Consider the following 15,316-nt stretch of genomic DNA (forward strand, 5'->3'; position numbering starts at 1 on the left):
GCATATCTGCTCTGGCGGCTTGGAGAATGAGAGCTCGCTTTCCCTATCTGTGCTTAAAGTACTTCCCGAGAGCAGCAGAACCGACTGACTAGAACCCTGCTGATTTCCTTCTCCGCTTAAGGAAAGGAGAAGGTGGCGGGACCTATTTTTTCTTTCCACCTGGTTTTGGTTTTGAGTTTGCATTAACAAGATTTAGGTTTTCTTCTCAACAGGGGCAAACAAAGTGTATCAGATATTCCTTCTCTAGTAACACTGCTCGTCAGCCTCGCCTCTGGGCCTCGAAGGTCTATATCCCACCATTTCATAAAGCGTTAGAAGAACGCAGTTTTCTGGTTTTTGAAAAAGCATAATTGAAATACATTAATCTGAGAAATGCATGTAGATGAGCTCTCCCTTCTTGTAGTAGTTTTTTAATAAGTTGTCTTCTCGTCGCCAGTGATGTGTCTTCCTTTAAAGAGTTCAGGATGTGTGCAGAGGGATGGAAGCCTCACATCCTGGCCTGTTTTGGTTACTAATCAGCGTGTATTTACAGCCGCAGTTAGTAACCTTCAAGATTTACATGAAATCTGCATCCATTCAGGTTTTTGAACATAAGGTTTTACCGAAATCAGACAACTGGCTCAGAATTTGTCAGTTTAGAGGCAAGCGTGGCACCTGGGGCTGTATACACTGTCAGCTTATGTGCATATCTTAAATTACGCACAGGCATGTTTTAGAATAGTCTTTGGCTGAGGGGAACAATCTGGTGGGGTTGGGGTTTCTATAAAAATTGCTGGAGACACAAGAACTTGATGACTAATCCAGAAGATTCCAGACTAAAAAACCTGGCCCTGCTACATAGCTTGCTAACTTTAGAAACCTCCGTTAGTTTCCCTATTTAAAAAAAAAAAAGGAAATGTTACTTATGAGATAGCAAAATGTAGTTGTTTGGGAAAGTGCTGTAAAATGGGGGATTGCATAAATCTAGCCAGCTAGCTGTAGTCACACATGTGTAAGCCTTCTGTGTGTTTCTTCCTCCTTTACTGTTGCAAAACTGAGTGTGTGAACTTGCATTTTGCAGATATCCACACAGAAGCAGTTCAGGCAGCGCTGGCAAAGCACAAAGAACAGAAGATGGCCCTGCCTATGCCAACGAAACGACGCTCTACGTTTGTTCAGTCTCCAGCTGATGCCTGCACTCCCCCAGGTTAGGTTCTGGCTGTGTGCGTGGCTGTGTGGATGTGAAGGTACGCATTAGTAACAGTTTCCAAATCAAGAGGCTGCAATTGTCAAAATATTCCAGCTCTTCAGCACATTTGTAGGTGGGCTCTTCCTCCTGTAGCTCTCCTGCTCCATTTCAGCAGCTGCTGCTTTTCACGGAGCTGCTGTGAGGGCTGGGAAAATGAGTCCTCTCCTGGGAGCTTGTAAAGAATCTGTTGGCAAGAGCTGAGCGGGAGTTCTGGACTGAGGCTTCTTCTTTTGCTTCCCTCACACCTGTTTCAGTTGCATAATTCACGTTTTGATTTTGTTAATACTCAACATACAGGACAAGGATTTGCAGCGCTGTACATTTCTGGGCAAGGACCTTGGAGGGGTTCCTGTGAGATTCCATGACTTGCAGGACTTTCCCTTCCTAACCCCTTCCGTGTAACGGCTGCGGCGAAATACGTCGGATAACGTGGTGCCGTTATGGTGCATGTGCATCAGATGTTAATAAAGCTCCCTGTTTTCAAGCAGCTATATGCACTGGCTTAAAGATGAATATGCGTCATTTTTGGCAGTGACTTTTATGTTGTCTGTCATTGTGCAGAAGCATCGCAGTCATTTGGATGATGAAGTCATCTGAAGATTATGAATTCCTATCTCATTGTGAATTCATATGTCTCTGAACCAGCTCTGCTAGGCCACTTCACTCATAACTATTCTTTCATCTCCTTTTTTCTTCATACTTCCTTTTTTCTTTTCCTTTCTACCGGGGGCTAGTGCATGTTCCCGGTGTCTGCTTGGCTCTCGGCTTTGTATGAACTTGTCCACGACTACAGCACGTTCTGAGTTGTGGGTACGACACAAAGGTCAGCACTTACAGTGTGTCTGGAATCAGTTTTTTCTTCAGCTTATGACTGCATTCTGCTTTGGCAAGTGGGTAGACTGTGATTTAATAGTTCGATTTACAACCAGAGTGTAGGCAGGCAATCACTTTGAAGAACACCTGAATTTTAGGCCAAAGCCAAACTGAATCTTTGTATGTGGCACTATACAACTTCAGGTGCCAAGTCATGAGTCCTTTCTTCATGATAAATAATTAGGTCACAGCTTTAGGGCAGATGGGATATCTGTTCTCTTCGAAATGCAGATGCGGTTCCTTGTTGTAGTTTTCTCTGTTTTGTTTTGGGGTGGGGTTTTTGTTTGTTTTCTGCAATTGAAAGGGACTGTTTAGAATACCAGACAAAAGCATTTTCTGCGCGTGGCCTTGGCACATTTGTTTCCCAGTGCCTGCTGCTGACCCCTCGCATTCCATTTCAGAATTACCAATGTTAGGCAATACAGCATCTGATATTATAGAACATGAATGGAAAAGTAATGAGAGAGAAGCCAATAAGTTGGAGAACCCAGGGGAAGGGTACTTGACTGAGAAAGTGAATCTTTTGTGTGCTTTAAACAGGGGCAAAACACCAGGGGGAAATGTGTTCACACTGGACATGTCTGTTGCTTTAACTGCTGGTTTGGCCAATGTAACCTTGTTTGACACAGCCTGTGAAAAAGAGTTCTTCGTATGAGAAGCCTGTGCCATTGAGATGTGAATTGGAAAAAGAGCATGTTCAGTGCAATGTGCTTTTCCCTAAGCAGCTAGATTTTCTTTTCTGCTTCCACACAGACACGTCTTCCGCATCCGAGGACGAGGGGTCGCTAAGGCGCCAAGCTGCTCTTTCTGCTGCATTGCATCAGAGCTTACAGAATGCTGAGTCTTGGATCAACCGATCTATTCAGGGGTCATCCACATCTTCATCAGCATCTTCTACACTTTCCCATGGAGAAGGCAAAGGGACCAGTGGGTCACTAGCTGATGTATTTGCCAATACTCGAATAGGTAGGAGATGGGTATGAACAGAAAAATTGCTTTAAGTTCAGATTGTATTAATAAAGCTGGAGTTGTCCATCGCATAAGGGAAATTCGGATCGAGAGTTTAGTTAGTTTTGATGGAACTTGCTAGGATTTGTTGGAGTTGCACGATTTTTTTTTCCTTAATTTCAGAATATTGAGTTGGGCGAAAAGGGGGAAGGTGGGGGGGGGCAGGAGCTTATCAAGGTAGAAGTGACTCCAGGGGATAGTGATAGTATCGACAGGTTCAATAGGCACAGCTTTCTTTCCGTGTACTGTGTTGCGTATGTCTACAGCTGAAGCTACTGTGTGTACAGAGCTACCGTACGCGAGTAGCATTTGGCATCTGTGTCCTGATGAATACCATAGGGGTGTCTTTGCCTACCGAGTGGGGGAAATACTGCGTTTTAACATTCTCATCTTGCCCTAACAGTTTATTGTTTGTGTTAGATTTAACAACACACAAAAAAAAAAGGGGGGCCGGGGGGGAACCAAACCCAGCCATTTGTGTGAACAAATGAGCATGTTGTTCCAAAAAATGCGTATTGCAGAGTAAAGATTTAGCAGAGATCTTTCATGACTAGTCTGAGAAATAATCAGAGCATCCAGGTATTGAGAAGACGGAGCAAAATCTACAGATCTGGATACCCCAGGCTCAGTTTTTTGAGGCTCTGAGGTGCTCCTTGCTGCTGATGCTTCTGTATGAAATTGCAAAGTTTGGTTTTGCTCTGTGTATGTTTGTCTTTTTTATCTGCTGTTAAGGGTATTACTGCATCCCAGGAGATGTCTGTATTTTGTGTGCTCTCTGCTTTTGCTTAACTGGTTTGGGGCAAGCAGTGCATAGAGGTGCTGGTGTTTTTAACTATTTCACTTTTTTTTTATTGCTGTTACTTTTGTTTGTTTATTTGCTGGGATGCAAGTTGTTTTTTGAAATGGAAAACCGGGGAAATTGCCCATAAAATGTAGTCAGTATAATTAATGTGTCTTTGAAGCAGAGAGGCTGTTTTTAATTGGAGCTTACAGAAACCCACGTTTGCCTTTTGTAATGAATTCAGGTAATCTAGCTTTTTACCTGCAGAATAACTACCATCTAATATAATAAGTATTTTATGCAAAATGGAAGTTTTAAATCTTCATTGAAATTGGATTTGCCGTGTAGATGCCACATTCATCCTGTGTTAACACCTGCTTTAAATGAATAGGAACTCTCACATACGCGTCTCTTTGGAGAGTAATAAAAAGTCCTGCAAATACTTGCAATTGTACAAATTCTAGGTCCTTCCTGGTGATCTTAGATGTTCAATACATAAGAAATATTCTGTGCCACTATATCTCCAAAGGTACGCAGAAATGGATTTATTTTTTTTCTCTTTTGAAAGGGTGGGGGGGGGGCGCAGAGAATCAACCACAAAATCCTTTCTGTGGGAATTATTCAGTATCTGACTTCCTCCAGACTCTCTCTGTGCAAGCCAACAGTTTCAAAATTGTTGGGTTTTTTCCTTTGTAAGCAACAGTTGCTCGTTCTATTAAGCCTGAATAGAATATTCTTGCCCTATCAGACGATTGAACCTACTGTGTTGTATAAAGAAATCCCACATAAGCAAAAATCGCTTATTTAAGAGAAAATTAATGAGAGAATTTCTGAAGTATGCAGAGTTATTTGCAGTTTTGAAGCTTACAAGCTCATCTGAAGAGCAAAACAGTGTCTTGCAACTTAAAGCAAAAGTAAGACCCAACTTGCTCTGTTCATTAGATTTTAAGTTTATTATTTAACTGCTGGGCAGGCTCGTGCTGTTTAGCCACCGAACTGGAAGAAATTTAAACTCAACATGATGTTTTGCTGATCTGCTGTAGTCAATAGCCTACCGTGTGTTTTGTTTTGGAAAGCCCTTACTGACAAAAAAAGTTAAATAGTATAATTCTAGCAAGAGAAGTTACTGCATAGGTGATGTAGGTTTTTTGTTCTGGGGCTTTGAATATTTCAGAGCTCATGTGGATCTCAAAGTTGGCTTGGTTTTTTTTTTTTTTTCCTTTTTTACAGTGCTGAAGGTCAAGAGATTTAGCTTGATTTGAAGGTTAGAGACCCAGAATAGGAATTCTGGTTTGGTGAACCACTTTGCTGACAGGGACAAAGCCACTCATCGTGTGCCATTGTTTTCTGTTTTCCCCAACAGACACTGTGCACCTCCTAGAGCTACTTAATGTTTAGGAAGCAGTGTGTTTAGCATTAATAAGGGCTACCACACATTCAATCCATTAAATTTTTAGGATTGTTGGTGACAGGTAACTAACACTTTGCTTGTTCTGTCGGATAATAGAAGGTATATGTTAATTGCCATCTCAATTTTCTCCCTCTCTTTAGAAAATTTCTCAGTTCCCCCAGATGTCACAGCAACTACCTCCACGTCCTCAGCACGCCCAGCAGCGATTGACCTTCCTCCTTCAGGGATCGTGAAAGGCATGCACAAGGGATCTAACCGCTCTAGTCTCATGGATACTGCTGATGGTACGGAACCTCTCACAGTGCCCAGAAATTAGAATGGTGTTAAGGAAGGACTTGAGTTGGGAGAACAAGTCATGTGACTTACGTGTATCCCATTTAAGCACTTCACAAATTTGAAAGGGTTATGGCAACAGCATTAACACATTCCTGTGCCGCAGTTGTGTTATTGGCGTTAACTCGTTCCCATGTAGCAATTGCCTACTAGGTACTGAACTGGAGAAGATCATGGGGGAGAGAATAGGCTTTTCTCTTCTCTACCACTTTTTAAGAAAAAAGTTACAAATATACAGGTAGGCTAATTGTTTTTAAAAGCTTTTGTCCTAGAATCCCCAAAAGGAAAGGTAAGGTGTACGAACCAATGTAATTCTTAACTGTGATTAGGGTCCCATGAAGCTGATAATGCTCACTCTAAGCTGGTTGGCATAAACCTTTGTGCAGAGGGGTAGCAGTGATGCTTCTGGTCTTGTGTCCTCCCTCCGCAGGCAGGCGCGGACCTGCAGGGTGGTTTTACAGCAAGGGCGAATCAGGCTTTGGAAGGGAGTAAATGCTTTAAAAGTGAATTTCTGTTACTAGCATTTTCTGAGCACTGACTTAATACAGAACTGATAAAATGCTTACTAATGTCATGCCGCGCTGGCACAGCCCTTAATAACGGAAGGTGGTAGTTGAATGAGTGGGCACACCAAGGGAAGTATCCTCCAGTGGAAGGAGGTAAGATGTAAATGTTAATAGAGATGATGAACGCTTTTATTAGACAAAATCTTTCCCTCCAGGTGTTCCTGTGAGTAGTAGAGTCTCCACGAAAATTCAGCAGTTGCTTAACACCTTGAAAAGACCTAAAAGGCCACCCCTGAAAGAATTTTTTGTGGATGATTTTGAAGAAATTGTGGAAGGTAATAGCACTAAATAATGTGGGGTTTTTTGATCATGTATTATAAGTAAACACACATGCGCAGGGCTGAATTTATTTATGCCATCGTTTTTGAAGTTGACACTGATCCGCTGTTTGCAGCTGGCAGTAGACTTCATTAATAGTCTGATACAAAACCAACGTTTGAAGTAATTCACTGTACTGCTGAGCTTTGAGTAGCCTCCTCAACACTAAACTTCTTCCAATAACTAAACCTTATTAACAAAAATATTTAAATAGGTTTTTTTAAACCCCTTCATTTACTTAGGGTACTTAATTAAGTTCCCAAAAGGGATTGTCTTTACGAGTAATTTTATTACAACCGTATTTTGTAAGATTATTTGTCTTTTCTCTAATTTTCTGTTCCTTTCCTCGCTGTTGAATTGAATACCTTTTAATAGCACCTTAGGAGAAGACTATGTTCATGGTGTTTTGTTTTGTGCAGGGCTTCCTAGGAAATGAAATGTGATGGGGGTTGTTAAACCTAAAGATGCTGAGGAAAGGCATTGGTTTTCAGTGCATCTTTCCAGCTTAACTGTCTGGTAACAAATGGGCAAAGATGAACTGGAGACATGATTGAATTTTCTTCAGTTCCGCAGCCTGACCCAAACCAGCCCAAGCCAGAGGGACGCCAGATGACGCCTGTGAAGGGAGAGCCCCTGGGAGTTGTTTGTAACTGGCCTCCTGCCTTAGAAGCGGCACTGCAGCGCTGGGGAACCACACAAGCGAAATGCCCCTGTCTGACAGCACTGGATGTTACAGGAAAACCGGTTTATACTCTCACATATGGTGAGTTGAGCCCTGGCTTCCGAGAGAGCAGCAGCGGATGGAACACAGGGTTGTTGGTCTTGGTGTGGTTGCAAATACTGTCCTGGGTTTTGAGAGCTTTGTAGACAAAGCACAAAGTGCCTGAAACAGAGGACGTGACAGTAGAAGGTAAAAGCAGTCAAGAACTGAAATATTCTCTTGTATGCTGGGTTGACTTAGAGTTGTGCAAGTCTCTCTTCTTTGTGTTCTAGGCAAATTGTGGAGCAGAAGTCTCAAGCTGGCCTACACACTGCTTAATAAACTGGGGACCAAAAATGAACCCGTGTTAAAACCCGGAGATAGGGTAATGAGTTTGGGACTGTCTGGTTCTCCCTCTGAAGTAAAAAGAGGTTTTTGGGGGGCTGTAACTTACCACAGACACTATAATCTTGTTCTTTTAATAGCAAAACTCTTATCCCAGGGACAAGCTATTTGGGAAAGACACTTTTGTGATTTTTTCAGTCCTGCTGGCTCCTCTGTAAGCAACTTCTTGGCTCTGGACTTTGAAATACATCTAAGAAAGAGCATTGTACCTCTGAGAGAAATACAGAGCTTTAGATCTCTGTGTTTCGGCTGTGTGTGCATCTTCGGGTGTACGGGCACACAGGGAGTGCTGACACTGCTGCGTGAGGAGCCGTCTTCCACAGATATTCTGTGGAAGAAAGAGCGCTTGAAGATGCCCTGTGAAAAATGCTGTGGTAGAATGTGAAATAACACAAAGTTTTCTGACTTCCTGTCACTATAGAGCTGAACTTTGCAATTTTTCCTTGTATTTCAACTAACAAGATATTTTTATGAATTGTAGGTAGCCCTTGTTTATCCCAACAATGACCCAGTCATGTTTATGGTGGCATTTTACGGCTGTCTCCTAGCGGAAGTCATACCAGTGCCTATAGAGGTACCTCTTACCAGAAAGGTAACGTTGATGGAACTTAGAGGAGCGATAGGCTGATGTGGGATGAAAACCAAGTCAGACCATCAGCCGCTGAAAGAGTTTCCCAGCATCCAGCTGCTGCCTTGGCAGCTCTGTGTCAACGCAATGTGCGAGACCTTTGTGAACCTGGAATAGCTGGTTAAAAATGGAAAAACATATTGACCAGAGCACTGTGCTGAGTAGCTGGGCACGGTCGATTCACCTAAATGCTGTAGCCTTCATTCTGTTATTGCAAATAATTTATACAGGTAATATTGTGAATCTGCCCTCTGATCGGTGTGAATTGGGTCTCCTTTCCAGCCATGCTTAGCACCTGCCAGTCTTTTGACTTTGCTGGAGGCTGGAGGTGCTACGTATTTCTGAAGACTTCGAGGCGCTTTTTATAAATGATTTGCTCAACGAAGCATTTTCTTTACCCTTACCAGAATTTTTGCAATATTGCCATATTACTGCCGTGTCAAGAACTGTCTAAAACTATAGATTTCGTAAGAGGAATCAAAAGCAACAGGATAATGGCAAACATATGGCAAGAGAGGTGGTAATGAAATGGCGAGCTCGTCTGGTAATCCTACGGGAGTCACCGGGCTTTGCTTTCGTTTGTCTGCAACGTGACAACTGCTATAGCAACCAACTGCAAAATTAAAACTCCCAGTATTTGCCCAATCAGATTTCTTAGTGAGCTACCTCATTTCAGTGTTTTTATCATTGTGCAATAGAAATTAATTCCTGGGGAAAAAGAGGCCTTGTTATTTCACTGTAATTACATGTTTTGCTTTTTTTGCCTCCTCATTCCTCTTTGAAGCATCTGGGCTTCCATTAATGAAAATAAATGGTGTCTGCTCGATGCCTGGATGCTGGGCATGAGCACTTGTTTTCGGTGGATTTCACATCCAACGCACTTTCGTCTTGCCAATGCAATACTTGTTTTCTGTATAAAGAGTTCCCTTTGAGAATCACCAGATTTCTCTGCAGTCTGTCCCCAGTTACCGAATCGTTTCATTTGTGAACAAAATGAATTGAAAAGAGCAGGCTTGGTATGCAGAAGACTAAGTAGCCCTTCTGCATTTTTGTGGTGGCTTATCATTTTCCTATGGACTTTTATTGGCTTGTAGGCATGTCTCCATTTCCCCAGCTGGCCTTTGTGCTGGATATGTATCATCTTCCAAAATGTATTATTATCTAAGCTTAGAAGCGGTTTTATTCATCCCTGGCCAGACAGTGCTCGTCATTTGAGTTTCAAACCATTGCCAGACATTGGATGTAGGCAGAGAAGGACAAACCAAAGGAAAGAGTGTTTGTGGGCATGGGTTTTTTTTTTCTTTTTTCCTCTCCATGTGATCCATAATGTTACCATCCAGTTACCAGAGCATTACCAAACCTTGGATTTTGGTAAGGGGAAAGTTGACTTACGTCAACCTTAAACAAGAATGACTTTTTCCCCCTCTTCCTTCAGGATGCTGGTGGTCAGCAGATTGGTTTTCTGCTGGGAAGCTGTGGTATTGCTTTGGCCCTCACCACTGAAGTTTGTCTGAAAGGGCTTCCGAAAACCCAAAATGGAGAAATTGTGCAGTTTAAAGGTTAGATGCATTACATACTTGGCTTTTGATTGTACTTTTGCTATAGCTGAACTGTCTGACAGTGGTTGTCAGAAGTCTGAATGCATTTGGCGGGGGGACAAAGAGAGCAACTCTTCTGATAGCGTCACTTCACTACGTAGGTTTTCTGCGTACGGCGTAGATTGATCTGTGTGTCTGACGGAATTGCTTTGTGGTTCTGGAAGTCACAGTGAATCCGCCTTACAAGCCAGGGCTGTCCTCAGGTCCCTTCAGTTGCATTTGGCAGGTTCAAAAGCAGTTTTATTAACGATACAAGAAGCTATGTTTAGAAATACTGCAGGGATCTTTCCTGAGTAGAGGAAGTGCCTTGTTGCCCACTGAACTCCCTGATGAGAAACGAAATGAGCCTTCTGGCTGGTAGCTTGGCTTGGATTGGTATTTTGCTTGTGTAACTCAACTTGGACAAATAATGGGGTTTTAGTATATTCTTGCAGAATATAAATCCCTCAATAAATAAACCGATATTAATATTCCACTTTAATTTTGGCTCTAGGTTGGCCCAGACTCAAATGGGTTGTGACAGATTCAAAATATCTCTCCAAATCTCCTAAGGACTGGCAGCCCAACATCTCAGCTGCAGGAACTGAGCCAGCATATATTGAGGTAAGTAGTGAATGGGGAATAGAAAGTAGTTTCCGTGAGCTGAATTTAATGTTCTAATCACCAGGGAGATAATACTTTCACCTCACTACCTTAAACTTCTCAGTTTCTAGCCACTGAAACAAGTCTTTCACTGTGTACAACCTGCTGTGAGGCTTATTTTAGTTTTTAATATCTTTGTGGCCTTGAGCGCTGCTCGAAATGAGTTGAACGCTGTTCTTGTTCCAGAAAGCTTGTAATTGAGACAACTGAGCTCTCCGAGACAGTGTACTTGATAACGCAGATTTCTGAAACTCCTTAAGCCCACAGTATTTTGAATTTTCTGCTCTTCCTAGCAGGGCTTATTTTCATTTGTACACCTCAGTAAGGCAACTTCTAGGAATTGCAGGGGTTTAAGTAGTAACAGTAATTTGGCTATTCTAAAATTACAGATTGGCTTTTCAGTTTACTTACAGGAGCAGGAAGAGATGCTGTGAGAAGTAGTAATAGTGACATAAACACAAACACATTCAATTGCCATCTTTATCTCCGGTCTCCCTGGAGTTGGCTGAACACCTTTGCTACCCGAATAACTATATTTTCTGTAGTGAACCTTGCTGATACCTTTCTACAAACAGGTACTTTTTAGAGTATGTCTCAGCAGCTTTAGAAAAACAAAACTATTTAATATGGATTCTGTGACTTAATTTCCTTCATATGTGGGATCCAGAGTCACGCCTTGACTTTATTTTTCCTCCTCTCAGTACAAGACGAGCAAAGAGGGCAGCGTTATGGGCGTTACGGTGTCTCGGATTGCCATGCTGTCTCACTGTCAAGCCTTGTCTCAGGCCTGCAACTATTCCGAAGGTGGGTGATGTCCCAGAAACATCAAAGGAATGAAGGTTCAGCAACACCATATTTGGTGGTTACCTCTCGTATTTTTAACAGCTGTCTATGAGTAATCAGCACACAACATCTACTTTAAAAAAAGGAGGGGGGGGAGGATGGTGTGGATTAACTCTCCGCAGAACTAAAGACTACCTGTACTCTTTTCTCTCCCAAACTACATCATTTTCACTGCCGTAGTGAAGAGGAATAAAAAGTGGGATTTGCATCATGCCTAGAGAGTTAACAAGTCTGTTCAGATGAATGAAAAGAGGAGCGTTTTCCAACGGACTTGAGTCTTTCTCTTGCTCTACTGATGGATCACCATTAAAATGCATTTCTGAACTTTTGTTCTTGATAGTGTGTGTAATTATCAAAGCGCCTCTTGCATAAACTGGTTCTGTACTAGCTGCATGAGGCTTTTTGGCTAATCCAGAAATGGAGGTTGGAAATTGCTGGTGGGAGTACAGAGAGTTCTGCTATAGGATATGGTTTTAGCCTGGTCTACCTTGTAAATCAAGCTAATTATATACCTATGACTGAAACTTTATTTTTAGAGCTCTATGTCATAGTACTTTAAAATGCAGAGTTTGTCTTTTGGAAGCCATCACTTTAATTTCCATTGCTTCTGGGAGTCGGCGCTTGAATGATGTTCTCCACTGTCTTCCCTCGCTGCTGATGCTTAATGAGGTTAAGACCCTTCCTGTTCTTCTGATGTGCATTACAGGCTGCAGTGTAATTTTCTTGCAACTTTCTGGGATGTGTTCCTTCTCTTAAACTGATGTTCAGTTGTGTTATTTTGCATAACAAGGAGCTCTGACTAGTAAAACGTATAATCAGACAAACAAGGCTCTGCGCTTGCTTGCTACGCGTGTACCTCTTGGAGCAGCTCTGACAGATTCAAGCGTATGCAGATTCCAGCATAAATAATGGTCACAGCTGTCTTGGCACGTTTCACTTCAAAACTACAACTTTCTTTTCCCAGGTGAAACGATAGTGAATGTTTTGGATTTTAAGAAGGATGCAGGGTTGTGGCATGGCATTCTGACGGTGAGTTGAGCCTGTAAGGACTTTCTGAAGCATTTCCTAATTCTTCATAATTGCAACATTTGAGGAGATGGTTGAGGATACGTTAATTACCTATTAAGTCACCCATTTCTCTCCCTGGTAGATCCGCAGTTCTCTGGAGGAAGCGTAGAAGCATCCTCAGAAACCTTATGTGAATTCATGGTGGGGCAGGGGTTGATGAGGAGTGAGAGTGACTCGTATTTTTGTTTCATTTATAGGTGTTGTGAACGCTTTTCTGAAAATCTTTTTTCTACCTTTCAGAATGTAATGAACAAGCTGCATACTATCAGCGTGCCCTATTCTGTGATGAAAACCTGTCCGCTCTCGTGGGTGCAGAGAGTTCATGCCCACAAAGGTAACTGTGTGTGTGTTCCACAACTTCAGCTTGAAGTTCTCAGGATAAATGAGTGAGGGGCATTAAAATCTCAAATGCTTTAGAGCCTGTCGTCTTGCACTTCCATGACAGATCTCGAGGGCCAAAACTCTTAATTTATTTCTAAATATGCACAAAGTCCTAATGCCATGTGAATGTCAGTGAACTTGACGGGGCCCTCATGACCTGTGTACTTGAAGGCAGTGCCTTTTCTGAGACCGAGAAAATAGTTGAGCACAGCGAGATCCACTGGTTCCCGGTCTTCACCGAGGACATTCAGATGGTGTTACTGATTTATGCACTTCGGAGGAGGAGCTGCAGTAGTGACAGACCCTGGCTCAGGCGGTGGGCAAATGGCCTGTGTGCCACAGCAGATGCTATTGTATGTTGGGGTTTGCTGTTACTGCAGGCTCACTTAATTAAGGCTCGCTTGCTTTAGTGACAGTTCTCTCATTTGGGGGTGTTGGAGTGTGTAGTCATACAAAAATGACTCATGGAAAGCCTTTACTTGTCCTTATTTTTTTTTTTGTGTGTGTGTGTGTTGGTTTGCAGCAAAAGTTGCTTTAGTCAAGTGTCGAGACTTGCACTGGGCCATGATGGCCCATCGAGACCAAAGAGACGTCAGTTTGAGTTCTCTGCGCATGCTGATTGTAACCGATGGTGCAAATCCCTGTGAGTATCCGCATCCTGCTGTTTTCAGGAGAGAGGTTTCTCAGTGGTCTCCCAGGATCAAGCTTAACTCCTTTTGTAGATACCTCCAAGAAAATTTCAGTTAGGGCAGCTGTCTAGCGCCACAGAGCTGTGGGTTGTGGTGCGTGAGCATCCGGGCAAGGGGGTCTCTGTGCTTCCGTCCTTTGAGTACGAGTTGTGAAAGATACTGCAAAGTAAAAAACTGGAGAGTTGAATGGGGAGCTCTTGTGTGTAAAACAGAGTTCTGGGAGACACAGTGAGATTCGTTTTAAATTGTTCACAGGGGAAAAGGTAAAAACTTTTAAGAAGAACTTTGAAGGGGAAAAAAACAACAGAAAAATCTGCAAGGAATGCTGTTAGTGAAAAGGCTTAAAGAATGTTTGTCTAGATGGCACCATCTGGAAGGGATACCTTGAATACCGTTAGACCTGTTTTGTTTATGCGTCCGGCATGGAAACGGACCCTACGTATGTGCAGTAGTTGTTGGAGGTTTGGAAGGTATTTTAAGCCTGTTGTACCGTGAGCATGTAACAATTCTGAAGGAAACGGGGAGAAAAGCAGGCTTGTTCCCACAAGAGAACACGCCTGTTCCCAAGTCACATTCAGTAGGCACTTGAGCTCCTTTGTGGCTGCTATCTTGGAAGGTGCTACCTGGAGTTTTTAGAAGGGATACAGTATATACACTCTGCAAGTGCACTGCACTTATTTCTAGCTTATTTTACGGACAATTTTAAAAATCAAATTATTTAAAGACATAGTGGCATATTTTCTTTCTTTCCAGGGTCTGTTTCCTCATGTGATGCCTTCCTGAGCTTGTTTCAGAGCCATGGGCTTAAGCCAGAGGCAATTTGTCCATGTGCCACATCTCCAGAAGCGATGACTATTGCAATACGGAGGTAATGGGCGTACAGCATTGCAGCCTGTTTGCTAGATTAAGTGATCCAGGCTGAGGTTTGTTCACACATCGGTTGGTCTTAGTTGACTTAAGCATGTAATGAGGTCCACTGACGTTTTCTGTGTGTGGTCAGGTATTCAATAGCTAAGTTGTTAAACGTCTCTCCTAAGATATGAGTGCTTTTTTCCCCCTCTGAAATGTGTGACAGCTCAACAGTGCCTGTAAGAACTGTGCACTGCTTTTTCCAACTCTTGATTTACACAGCTGTGTGGTATTCTTGAATCTGACGTTAAATTTGATATCACTTTGGACAGTGATTTTCATAGTTGCTGCCTTCTCTAGTAAATAGTCCTGTAATCAGCTGGCCTGGGAGCTGGCGTTTAACACGGAATAAGCTAAAGAGCTGGAAGAAGAGCTGCACTTGCCCAGGAATATGATTTCTTGCTTATCGATCAATGTGGCTCTTCTGGGAGGCAATCTCTACTGCCATCTCACAGTTTTAAATTCGTTATGCGAAGAAGAGACACTGAAATATGCATATTTCTGTTGCTGCAGTATCTTCATCCTAGTCCAATAATAGCCTGTGTGCCTGATTTAGTGTATTGATTTTGTGTCCTTCAAAGGCCTGGGGTCCCCGGGGCACCTTTGCCTGGAAGAGCCATCCTGTCCATGAACGGCCTGAGTTTTGGTGTGATTCGTGTCAACACCGAAGACAAAAACTCTGCTCTCACTGTCCAGGATGTTGGCCACGTGATGCCAGGAGGTAAAAATGTGCAGCAGTCTCCTGTAAGACCTTTTTGCAAATGGTCTGGAATGTTTTAGAAAAAGAACCGGTCGATGTTCTCTCCCGTGTTCAGCCTCAGCAGGGGGGTCAGGCAGTCCCCGTGCAGGCTCACATCCCTGTCACGGTTAAATGTGTCAGCTCTTGTACGAGACAAAGCCTGGGGACTGTTTTAACAATGCACAATTTGTCCTAG

At 42.7% G+C, this 15,316-nt stretch overlaps 1 protein-coding gene across 5 annotated transcripts in view; it reads left to right on the forward strand.

Annotated features, from left to right (window-relative positions):
• DIP2B (disco interacting protein 2 homolog B) overlaps window positions 1-15,316 on the forward strand; it is a 70,275-nt gene that overhangs the window by 37,994 nt on the left and 16,965 nt on the right. For 3 of the 5 annotated variants that reach the window (XR_012584434.1, XM_074565168.1, XM_074565170.1), the window contains exons 4-18: window positions 1,061-1,186; window positions 2,855-3,067; window positions 5,442-5,585; window positions 6,356-6,475; window positions 7,084-7,281; window positions 7,512-7,603; window positions 8,105-8,215; window positions 9,687-9,810; window positions 10,343-10,452; window positions 11,193-11,295; window positions 12,299-12,363; window positions 12,643-12,736; window positions 13,307-13,426; window positions 14,226-14,340; window positions 14,963-15,102. Coding sequence is in view for 4 of the 5 variants with exons in the window: in XM_074565168.1 (XP_074421269.1) it covers window positions 1,061-1,186; window positions 2,855-3,067; window positions 5,442-5,585; window positions 6,356-6,475; window positions 7,084-7,281; window positions 7,512-7,603; window positions 8,105-8,215; window positions 9,687-9,810; window positions 10,343-10,452; window positions 11,193-11,295; window positions 12,299-12,363; window positions 12,643-12,736; window positions 13,307-13,426; window positions 14,226-14,340; window positions 14,963-15,102 (1,875 nt within the window). In the remaining variant the exon portion in view is untranslated. The remainder of the gene's footprint in view (window positions 1-1,060; window positions 1,187-2,854; window positions 3,068-5,441; window positions 5,586-6,355; window positions 6,476-7,083; window positions 7,282-7,511; window positions 7,604-8,104; window positions 8,216-9,686; window positions 9,811-10,342; window positions 10,453-11,192; window positions 11,296-12,298; window positions 12,364-12,642; window positions 12,737-13,306; window positions 13,427-14,225; window positions 14,341-14,962; window positions 15,103-15,316) is intronic. The other 2 variants (XM_074565167.1, XM_074565169.1) reach the window with 2 other exon arrangements.

Source organism: Larus michahellis, chromosome 22, assembly GCF_964199755.1.
Source record: "Larus michahellis chromosome 22, bLarMic1.1, whole genome shotgun sequence".
In the NCBI taxonomy this organism is placed as follows: Eukaryota; Metazoa; Chordata; class Aves; order Charadriiformes; family Laridae; genus Larus; species Larus michahellis.